Source organism: Heterodontus francisci, chromosome 11, assembly GCF_036365525.1.
Source record: "Heterodontus francisci isolate sHetFra1 chromosome 11, sHetFra1.hap1, whole genome shotgun sequence".
Classification (NCBI taxonomy): Eukaryota; Metazoa; Chordata; class Chondrichthyes; order Heterodontiformes; family Heterodontidae; genus Heterodontus; species Heterodontus francisci.
The window spans coordinates 80,747,150-80,759,450 of record NC_090381.1 but is presented as its reverse complement, the minus strand read 5'-3'; the positions used below and the strand labels follow the sequence as shown (position 1 = coordinate 80,759,450).

The window sequence follows — 12,301 nt, the reverse complement described above, 5'->3', positions numbered from 1 at the left end:
ATTACAAAGGTGATTGTAGGAAATCACATGATCCAGTTGCAGATACTATTCAAATCTGATTTTACATTTGTTACATTTGGGCTTCCTGAGTTGCTTGCATTAATTTTTTATTTCATTCATGGGATGTGGGTGGCGCTGGCCAGGCCAGCATTTATTGCCCATCCTTAATTTCCCTTGAGAAGGTGGTGGTGAGCTGCCATCTTGAACCGCTGCAGACCATGTGGCGTGGGTACACCTACAGTGCTGTTAGGAAGGGAGTTCCAAGATTTTGACCCAGTGACAGTGAAGGAAAGGTGATATAGTTCCAAGTCATGATGGTGTGTGACTTGGAGGGGAACTTGCAGGTGGTGGTGTTCCCATGCAGTTGCTGCCCTTGTCCTTCTAGTCGGTAGAGGTCATGGGTTTGGAAGGTGCTGTCTAAGAAGCCTTGGTGCATTGCTGCAGTGCATCTTGTAGATGGTACGCACTGATGCCACTTTGCGTCAGTGGTGGAGGGAGTGAATATTTGTAGATGGGGTGCCAATCAAGTGGTCTGCTTTGTCCTGGATGGTGTCGAGCTTCTTGAGTGTTGTTGGAGCTCCACCCATTCAGGCAAGTGGAGAGTATTCCATCACACTCCTGACTTGTGCCTTGCAGATGGTGGACAGGATTTGGGGAGTCAGGAGGTGAGTTGCTTGCCGCAGGATTCCGAGCCTCTGACCTGCTCTTGTGGCCATGGTATTTATATGGCTACTCCAGTTCAGTTTCTGGTCAATGGTAGCCCCCAGGATGTTGATAGTGGGGGATTCAGCGATGGTAATGCCATTGAATGTCAAGGGGAGATGGTTAGATTCTCTCTTGTTGGAGATGGTCATTGCCTGGCACTTGTGTGGCGCAAATGTTACTTGCCACTTATCAGCCCAAGCCTGGATATTGTCCAGGTCTTGCTGCATTTCTACATGGACTGCTTCAGTATCTGAGGAGTCACGAATGGTGCTGAACTGTGCAACCATCAGCGAACATCCCCACTTCTGACCTTATGATTGAAAGAAGGTCATTGATGAAGCAGCTGAAGATGGTTGGGCCTAGGACACTACCCTGAGGAACTCCTGCAGTGATGTCCTGGAGCTGAAATGATTGACCTCCAACAACCACAACCATCTGCCTTTGCACTAGGTATGACTCCAACCAGCGGAGAGTTTTCCCCCTGATTCCCATTGACTTCAATTTTGCTAGGGCGTCTGCAGCATGCTGCAGGAAACCGCACCCCCCATCCCCATCCCCACCCCACTCCCACCAACTGGAAGCCAAGCCCGTCAATCAGGCTGACTTAAGGACTGGGATCCTATCAGGGCTAAAAGACACACACTGTGGAGATGCGGGCAAACCCGGGACTTTCTGTCTGAAATGATGCCACGACACCAACCACCCCGTGCACCCCCCCCCCCCACAACTCCCTACTCCGCCATCACCATCGTCTATATAACCTGCCCTTGTTAATATCCGGGCCTTAAAACAGCAATCTATTCTGTACATGTCGCCTGCTCAGTAGAGTGAGTTAAAGTTGGGAACATTTGCCTCCCAGCAACTCCAGAGTGGGTGAATAACCTGGGCAATTTTAACTGTCGATCCACCTGATTTCGACTGGGTGTATAGGGTTAAAACCTAAAGAAAGAGAGACTCTCAAGTCTTCGACATTTAATATAACCATCGTACACTATTTAAATAGAAGCACAATGCTACTTTTCTGGGCACTTCCCCAACACAGATATGCAAGATGTTTAGGGAAACAAGTAGGAATTGTCTGAGAAGCTGCAATGCGTCATGAATCAAATATGTGACCCTGACTCAGAAGTGAAAAATTGATCTCACTATAATAAAGAATATAACTGACAGCGCCTTTTCCCACTTTCTCCAGTCATGCAATTAACTTTTTAAAAATATATATATATTTCTTGCTTTTCTGTTGCTGTTTTAATTAGTGATTCTGCTGGGTCATCAGGAGAACTCAGCTGCTCAGCTGCATTACAGAGACCATAACAAACATACGTACATACAAACTAGGAGCAGGAGTAGGCTATTCAGCCCCTCAAGCCTGCTCCACCATTCTATAAGATTATGGCTGATCTGTTTGTGGACACAACTCCACTTTCCTGCCTACCCCCGAAATCCTATTCCTATACACCAACCCTATCTATGTGTGTTAGCTGTGGCTCAGTTGGTAGCACTCTCACCTCTGAGTCACAAATTTCCAGGTTCCAGTCCCAGTTCTTGAGCACAAAAACCAAGGCCGACACTCCAGTGTAGTACAGAGGGAATACTGCACTAACGGAGATGCTGTCCTTCAGATGAGATATTAAACCAAGGCCCCATCTGCTTGCGTGGGTGGATGTAAATGATTCCATAACACTATTTCGAAGAAGAGCAAGGGAGTTATCCCTAGTGTCCTGGTCAATATTTATCCCTCAACCAACATCACAGAAACAGATTATTTGGTCATTATCACATTGCTGTTTGTGGGAGCTTGCTGAGTGCAAATTGGTTGCCACATTTCCTACATTCCAACAAAACTCATATCAACCCATACCTGGTCAGCTAAATATTCCACCTCCCATAAATATTGAAGGAGAGACTGTGGAATATGTTGAGCACTTCCCATACCTTGGCAGCCACCTCTCAAAAGGCCACCATTGACAAGGAGATCCAACACCAGATCAATTGCGCCAACTCAGCCTCCTACAAACTACGCAGCGAATGTTGACAACAAAGACTTCCGCAAGTCAACAAAAGTCCTACTGTACAGAGCAGTTGTTGTCATCACACTCCTGTACTGCAGTGAGACCTGGACTGTGTATCAGCGACACATAAGAGTGCTAGAGAAATTCCATCAGCAATACCTCCGCCGCATCCTCCGGATTCAATGGGAGAACCATCGAACAAACGCTATTGTCCTTTTTGAAGACAACATTCAGGCAAAACTCCTGCAAAATTAACTTTGATTTACTGGACACTGTCTGGATGGCTGAAAACAGTCTTCCCTGCCAGGTTCTGTTTTCTCAACTCTCAAATGGCCAGTGTTCCAGGAGAGGACAAAGAAAATGCTTCAAAGACACTCTGAAGCTCTCTTTGAAAGTTCTGATGAAAGGTCATAGACCTGGAACATTTCTCTCTCCACAGATGCTGCCAAACCTGCTGAGTATTTCCAGCACTTTCTGTTTTTATTTCAGATTTCGAGCATCTGCAGTATTTTGCTTTTACTGTAAGTAGTGCAGATAGGAGCAGGAAGTTTCAAAGCGATATAGACAGATTAAGTGAGTGAGCCAAATTGTGGCAAATGGAAAACAAAAGCAAAATACTCTGGATGCTGGAAATCTGAAACAAAAACATGAAATCCTGGAAACACTCAGCAGGTTAGGCAGCATCTGTGGAGGGCAAAACAGAATTAATGTTTCAAGTCTGTGGCCTTTCATCAAATGAAAGATCACAGACTTGAAACATTTGTGCTGAATTTTATGGGTCCCTCTGAGATGGGTGTGGAGGAGGGGGGCGGGCCATAGAATTGCAATGAGGGGTGGGAGGGCAGAGGGGCCATCGCCTCTCCATCGCAACGCAATTTTGTAGGGGACAGGATAGGCCAAAAATGGCCTTCCCGCCCAGAGGCCAATTGAAGCCCTGAAGTGACATGTTAGCAGTCACTTAAGGGCCTCTTCCTGCCACCTCTGGGATTTAACCAGAAAGTGGCAGGGGTTGCGGGGGGGGGCCTCCTCTAAGCAGGGAGGTTGCCCAGTTAAAACAAGGTGACCTTCCTGCAGGCTTGGGGGAGCTCGGGGGGGCCCTCCTCTGTGAGAAATATGTGGCCCACTGAGGGTCCCTGCCAGGAAAACCTGCACCTCCATGATCCACCCTCCCCCAGCACTAAATGCCCACCCTCGCCCCCACCCCCACCCGCCCCAGCACTGCTACTGATTGGGTTGCAGAGCAAGTGGGATTAAGGTTCTGGTTGAAAACTTGCTATAAGGGGAAAAGGAAAAGTTGGACCATATTCAGTTTCGCCTTTCACCCACATTGTTACCCAACCACGACCAGTATTAATATTTGCAAGAAATGCCAATGGAACCAATCCTAATCCTTCCCTTAATACTCATGGATCCCCTATGCCCATTATTGGCAAAGTGCTGCACTTACCTTGTGGTAATGTAAGATATTGCCATTCCCCATAGTTATGGTCTATCGTCTGTAATGCTGATAGACCCAGCCACAACCTTTGCCATTACACATATCTGATTCACCAAAGCTTGAAATTCTTGGTAATATTTCCACGACTGTCAAATTACAGAATCCTATTTCCATACTTTGACACATTCCTCCAACCACTGGCACAAAAAAAACCTAAAATAATAATTTCACATATCTGTCTTGCAACTACTGTCGTATCGCACACCCATCTCTCAACACTCTAATACCTGCCAAACACTTTTCCTCCAATTGCAGGAATTAGTGAACAACATCTCCTGATTTAGTTGGTATTGGCAAGACCGTAGTCCTCAGTTCTTGTTTTTAATTTATGTATTTCCTGTTGCAAGTGGCACTTGCTGTCATACACTTGCTGCAATGTGAGCTGTTCAGCACAACATTTACTTATATATCTGTATAGGTTGTAGATTATATATTCTATAAGTATAGCAATACTAAAAGTCTTTTGTTTTGCACTTAATTTCTGTAACACTTTCCCCATCACATTTAGTTGTTATTAAACAGCATATCCTCTGACTAATCTATGAACAACATCATTCAAGATCTACTCATCATGTATTAAAAAATATATCTACCACACACTTCCACTGTAATACTTTGTTGACTGGTTCAATGTAAAATAGCAAAGGTCAGAGCTGAAAAATTAGGGAAATTATGAATCGTAAGCAAGGAAAGTCATTAAAATACTGCAAATGAGAGACTGCTAAGAACTCTGGTAATAACTGTCCTGACTAACTGGTCAGGAGCACCTACTATTGAACAAAAGAATATGAACCAAACTAAACACCTTCTTGAATTTTTGTTTTCTTACTGGTTGAAATTTCTGATGTTCAAAATTAGGACTTAAAATAAAATAATTACACATTTCACAATAATATTAAATAAAATGAATTGTCTTTTAATACTTTTCTCAAGAACAAGGCTTTGATTGAGTACTTTTTCTATTGAGGAGAGTTACTGTCACATCCATTCATTTTGAGTGTGCGCAGTTTGCAGAATTTTCCAGCGTGCATCAATAGGTTTTTGAATTGGAGTAGAGGATGTACAATATTAACAACTGCTTGTTTCCTACTCTGGATTTCTCAAACTCACAGATGGGCAGCAGTACCTGTGATTACCATGCCTGTAGTTTCTTTGTTTGAATTTTAGAAAGCTTGGATGAAGTAACAGAATGGATAGAAGTCAATAGATGTTGTATATATGAACTTTCAAAAGGAATCTGATGAAGTATCACATCATAGACTTACTTGAAAAATAGAAGCATAAGTATTAAAGGGATAGTGGTAACTTGGCTACGGAATACCAGGCAGAGAGTAGTGGTGGATGGATGTTTTTCTGACTGGAGAGAAGTGTGCAGTGGGGTCCCCCAGGGGTCAGTATTAGGACCATTGCTTTTTATGCCATACATAACTTGGACGGTTTCGGGAGTACAATTTTGAAATTTGGGGATAATACAAAACTTGGCAACAGCTAATAGTGAACAGATAGTAATATATTTCAGGAGGATGTGGACAGACTGGTGAAATGGGCAGACACATTGGCAGATGCAATTTAATGTGGATAATTGTGAAGTGATGTACTTTGGGAGAAACAACATAGAGAGGCAGCATAATTTAATTGGTACTATTTTGAGGGGGTGCAAGAGCAGAGGCACTTGGGGGTGAATAGTCACAAACCCTTAAAGGTGCCAGGTCAAGTTAAGAGGTAGTTAAGAAAGTGTATGGGATATTTAGGTTTGTAAATAGGGGCATTGAATACAAAACAAGGAAGTCATGTTAAACCATTACAAATCACTGGTTAGGGCTCAGCTGCCATATACAATTCCAGGCACCACACTTTAAGAAGGATGTCAAGGCCTTGAAGAAGGTACAGAGGAGGTATAGCAGGGATGAGGGACTTCAGTTATGTGGAGATATTGGAGTAGCTGGGATGCTTCTTATAGCAGAAGAGATTAAGAGGAGATCTAATAAAGATATTCAAAATTGTGAGGGCTTCACATTATGCAAGTGGGGAGAAAATATTAGCCCTGGCAAGTGAGTTGATAACCAGAGTTCAGAGATTTAAAAATAACTGACAAAACAACTGGAGGGGAAATAAACAGAAATTATTTCACACAGAGAGTTGTTATGATCTGAAACACACTGGGCAGGATTTTGTTCCCAGTCCGATGTCAGGTTCCGTGGTGGGGGGGCCAGAGAATTGGAGCAGCAGCAGACCACCAGGGTATCTGACACCAGTATTGGGGGGCCCGATCTTCCTGCTGGCGGGGAAACTCCGTGGCGGCCCCTCCGCTGCTCTGCAACAGGACCCTGCCTTCCATATACTAATTATATGTTTGCATTAATTTAACTGTAACCCACAATGATCTTACCTTCAGTTCCTGATCTGCAGCACGATGTGTGGCACTCATGCGCCTTCACTTTCCTGTCCAGGGAAAGCTGGCACCACTGAGGTGGGAAAGGGGTCAGCTCTGCAATATTTGTACAGGGAAGGAGTCAACTCTGCACTATTTGTATAGGGAAGGGGGAGGAAGGGGTCAACTCTGCATTTTGCTGAATTGTCTGCAGGGCTGTCAGCCTTTTAAGAATGGCACCAGTACCTGCTCCCGCATCAGGTGACGCCATGAAGGGTATCATCAATGCCGCCCCTGCCACGTGATTGTGGCTGTCACTTGCCTTCCCCCAATGAATATGCTAAGTGAGTGCCCAGTACTGAATCACGGCGCTGCAGTGGCATGGGTCCCGCATGGGGTGGCCACCATTTTCTGCACCCGCCGCCACTCCCGGCAGCGGGACAACAAAATCCAGCCCACTACCTGAAAGCATAGTGGAATCCGATTCTATATGAACTTTTAAAAGGCAATTGTGGACATGTATTTGAAGAAAACAAATTTGCTAAGTTATGGGGAAAAAACTGGCATGTGGGAACTAAATTGAACAGTTCTTTCGAAGACTCAGCATAGACACAGCAGGCCGAATGGCCTCTTTCGGTGCTGTAAGAATCTATGATTCTGTGAAAAGGAAAACTAAAGTTCTTTGTTCAGAATATATTTTTCTGACCTCAGTGGAAAAGTAAAAGAGAATTTCACTTTGTTATTCCCCAATTTATCTAAACTTAGCTGGAAGATGAATTTCAATTATTTTATTCTTTTGGATTGGCACGGTTCATGGGAATCACAACATGTCCTTACCTTTTTATTGGCACCAGGTTCAGTTCAATAATATCTTTTCTTAAAAAAAATTAACTATTTTTGTGGTTTAGGGGAAAATCTCGGCAATTGCATAAACAATGAACTTTAGAGCATTTTAAGAATAATTTTTGTTTATGCAAATTTATGTTAAAGACTGCATAAATCACCCATATTACACTTACTGCTTTATGCAGGAACTTAATGGCAGGAACCAAGTGGCAATGGTAAAAGTAGAGGGAAGGCCTAAATAACTTGCATTTATATAGCATGTTTAAAATAGTAAAATATCCCAAGTCGTTTTACAAGGCAAGGCCATGGAGGGATTTGAATACAAGGATGAGTATTTTAAATTCAAGGTGTTGCTGGACTGCAAGCCAATGTAGATCAGTAATCACAGGGGCAATGGGTGAACTGGATTTGGTGCGAGTTATGTTATGGCCAGCAAAATTTTGAATGCGTAGCGAGTAACAAGTAGCAAGTTTACAGAGGGTGGAAGATGGCAGACAAGCCAGGAGAGCATTGGAATACTCGGGTAGGGGTCATCAATTGAAACGCTGACGCAGTTTCTCTGCTCACTGATGCTGCCAGACCTGCTGATATTTCCGGCACATTCTGTTTTTATTCCAGATTTCCAGCATCCGCAGTATTTTGCTCTTGTATTGGAATAGTTGAGGCTGGATGTAATAAAAGCACGGATGAAGGTTTCAGCAGTAGATGAGCTGAGGAAGGGGCGGAGATGGGTACTGTTATGAAAATGGAAGCAAGCAGTCTAGCTGTTGGAGACAATATGAGTTCAGCTTAGCTGAGGGTCAAATAGGATGCCAATGTTGTGAAAGGTCAGGTGCAGCATCAAACAGTGGCTAGTAGGGAATGGAATTTGTGGCAGGGGCTGAAGACAATGGCTTCGGTCTTTCTAATATTTAGTTGGGGGAATTTCTGCTTATCTAATACTAGATTAATTCGAGCATCATGAAAAATCATTAGGCAGTGGAGCGTCAAGAGAAAGCTCAGGGTCTAAAAATTGGCCAGTGCCATTTTTTGTGCGCGGTGGTTGCAATTTGCGACTTGCCCATTCCTGTTGAGGTGGAGGTAGACAGCACATAAACTTGGTGCTCCCTGCTTATTTGCTTTATTGGAGCAGTGGGAAGAGTAGCTCCCGTGCTGCAGGCTCCCTCAGTGCTCAGTGGGCAGGGGGATTGGTCGAGCAGAATGTGCCAATAGCGCTTGGTGCAGCCAGCCTTTTTTTCTTAAAGGCAGTCTGTTCCCCTTAAAGGGAAGCAGCACTGAATCGTAGGAGGCTGTTGCTGAATACAATTGCTGCAAAAGTAGACAAGGAAAATGGAATACCAGCGCAGAGAGAGGATTCCAGGTTAATAGATGCAGCTCTGGAGACATTAGCGGTGTAGGTGGACTGGAGGAAAGATGCCATGGTTCCACAGGGGGTCAGGAAGCCCTCAAAAATCAGTCTCGGAAGGGATTGGGAGCAGGGTGGCCAGGGAGGTCAATTCCCAGCATCTGGCCCCGAGGACCTGGCAGCAATGCCACAAGAAATCTAATGACTTCATACAGGTGGTCAAGGTCAGTGAATGCATCATTAAATGACATCTCCTACCCACTGCTCCACTAACCTCTCACGCTGCTCAATGCCACCAACACTCAACAGCAGTCCCTGACATGCAGGACTCAAGCCTAACATCTAGATACTCCACCTCACTGTCACATATTCCAATCATGTCAGACTCACACCCACCTGTCACTATGGCAGGCACATCACCCAAGCACAGTTTAACACAATCATTGGCATTCTGCCCTCTCTTCTTGAAGGACAACGTGGCATACAATAGAAAGGAGCAGAGCAGAACCAGTGGGGGACAAGGATACCTGCATCTCCTGAGCCCTAGGGGATGACAGCTTTGCGCTTCATGTGACGGGCTGTGACAGAGTCTGTGGCATCCATCATTGCTGAGAAGACGGAGGACGATGATGTGTTCCTGCCTTTTATGCCCTATCTCAACTCTCACCTCACCCTGATCCTGCTACATATGATGAGCAAGCTGCAGATATTGTGTCTGTGAACATCTTGTTTTCCACCTCACATTCCCTCACACCACCTTTCCACTCTGATTTTCTGCTTTCAGATACTCCAGAGCTTCTGCCTGTCCAGCCACAGCAGACCCAGGTGGAGGAGAGAGAACAACAGCACAGCGCTGATGAAGTAGCACCATCGCTTGATCTGACACTCAAAGCCACCAGTTCAGATACTGGCTCTGCACACACGTTGGAGGCAAGTATAAAGTTGGGATCAGCAAGTGGTGAATCACTCTGTATGAATGGGCTGCAGTCACGCTTGGGGGGGGAGGGGGGCGCGAATGATCGTTCGTCTGCTAGCTCACAGGAGGGTGAGGTTGCAGATGGGTTCTGCTCCAGGGAACTCGGATGAGGATCTCAATGGGGTAGCATACAGGAAAATGCTGATGGTTATGCACACTGAGATGCTAGGTGCATTGGCTGGCCTGCCAGACAGCCTCCTGTTACGGTCAAGGAACATGGAGGAGTCCAGTTTCAACTTGGCAGAGGGCATCACACAGAGCTTGCCCTCTTCGCAGCCTCTGTTCCATCTTCCTGTCATGCTGCAGACCCGAAGGCACTGCCAATGCAGTCCCCAGACCTGTTGTATGGACTGGTCACCAGATTCTCTGCCATCCCTGTGAGGATGCAGCAACACTCCCTTCCAAATCCAGGAATTCACCACAACACCTCCAAAAACACTCCAGAGTACTTCCAGAGACTTTGCAATAGCAGAAATTATTCTAAATTATCTTACCTGCAATTTGGGCACTTGGCCATTTAAGTAACACTAGTGCTGGGCCCCTCTTACAGCTGAAAGCTCGTTCTTTGGCAAGTGACAAACGAATATGTACAATGGACATGTGTGGTCAAAATTTTTAAGTACAGTGCCACATCAGCCGGTAGGGCTATGCGACGTCATGATAGCACCAGGTCAGTGCTTCTGGTGCACACAAGGAATGCCATGCGAGGGTCCTTCTCAGCATGGGGTACCATGTGGGCCACACCAAAAGCAGCTGGAGGTGCAGTGTGCCCCACCAGCAGGATGTTCAGCCTCCACAGCACCACCTCCAGTGGCATTACGGATCTGTATTTCACACCCAAGAGACAGAATTTAATCTTGCCCATGGGAATGGGTGGCGAGGTGGGGCTGGAGCCGTGGAATTGGGAGGAAAGGTGAGGAGTGGAGTGCCCATCACTTTCTCTACTCTGTCCAATTCAATCAGTAGAGGGGAAGATCTTGCCCGGAGGCCAATTGAGGCCCTCCGCCACATGGGGGGAATGCCCAGTAAAAGCTGGCAGCCTCCTATGGGCTTGGTGGGGGAGGCGCCCTCCTGATCGGGTGCCCTGTGGCCCACAGAGGGCACCCAGGAACAAGGGCCATTCCTGCTGAGACACCCTTCCCCCCACCGCCTTCACCATCCAACCCCACCCCTATCATTGGGGCCTGCCTGAGCCCTCCGACTGGCTGGCAGCTCTTGGTGTTGGGATCTACACCCTTACAAGGATGGGAGCCCCAACAGCAGGCAGTTAATTGCCCGATGGGCATAAAATCACGTTGGGGCTCCTGGAAACAGCGGTGGCGGGGTTGCTCTGGCTTTCCGGTTTGCTGTTGGGCCCACTGCCGGCATTAAGTGCAGCCCAACTTGTTAGAAATATCGGCAATTATCTTAGTGAAGCCATAGAACCACAAAACCAAACAATTATTTGGCTTCTGGTGCTATCACTATTGCTTGTATCTAAATACATTAATATAGCATTTACCCACAGATAAAGCAGAAGCTTCATTAGATCCTGTCTAATTCGTTATTTGTAAATACCATTGATGGGAGAGTTAATCTGATCTTCAACGGAAGTACAAGCTGTCACAATTCAAATCCAATTTCATGCCCACCTAGAATAATAGGGGCCAATAAGTAGGCCAAAGCTAAACTTAATTACCAGTATTACCCTATAAATTATTCTGCAACATGCTCAACAGCTTTACCATGTCTGCATTAATAACTTATTCTTCCTTGTAATTATATTTTGGAACAATTCTAACTATGCATAGATATAAAAATCTTCCTTTTATCTATTCACCTCACTTTAAATTTTAAGCATACAAATACAACATGTTATATGGACTCAGTTTCCATTCCTACTCTTCTTTATTATGTATAATACATGATTTATATTGGATCATTGGAAATATATTTTGTTTTAATTAAAGTATACCATACAAATTATTTAAGTAAGTGTTCTCAATAAATCCAAATCAAAAGTTTAATACATACTCTTCTGTTTTGTGCACTCCAGATGTCGACACATTTGTACCAAGTGGAAGTAAGACTTCATTTCCCCTTCAGAAATCCGTACAACATCAAAAGGCACGGCCCAATTTCCACAATAATCACAGTCACAATATCGGTAGGTCATTGATTGCTCTCAAAGCTTATGTCCTCACTTACTGTAACTGTTTGGGGGAAATAATCACAATGCTTCACAGTCATATGATTCCTGAGTACCTTACTGAAGGTCATGTAATACCATCATGACACCAACCAATACGCTAAGGAAATCGTGCTAGTGAAGCTGATTGGATAGCGGCTTGAGACTAATTATAATTCACAGTTCTCTTGCACGCCTACCTTTCATTCTAGAAGATTAAAGGCACATGTAGTTAGTAGCTATAATTTCACAAGTTTTTTTTGTAAGGTTGTTTAGAAATTTATGGCCTGATTTTCAACCTGGTTAACAATTCCCCAAACACATAACACATTTATATACTGTAACTACATGCTGTTCATTGCCACGTGTTGTAATACTGGC

General features: G+C 44.8%; 1 protein-coding gene across 1 annotated transcript in view; it reads right to left on the bottom strand.

Annotated features, from left to right (window-relative positions):
* The window catches only part of mcf2l2 (MCF.2 cell line derived transforming sequence-like 2), a 401,635-nt gene extending 389,727 nt beyond the window's left edge, over positions 1–11,908 (bottom strand). Inside the window, exon 1 of the mRNA XM_068042330.1 lies at positions 11,767–11,908. Within this exon, the coding sequence (XP_067898431.1) occupies positions 11,767–11,908 (142 nt within the window). The remainder of the gene's footprint in view (positions 1–11,766) is intronic.
* Between the last annotated feature and the right edge of the window lie 393 nt (positions 11,909–12,301).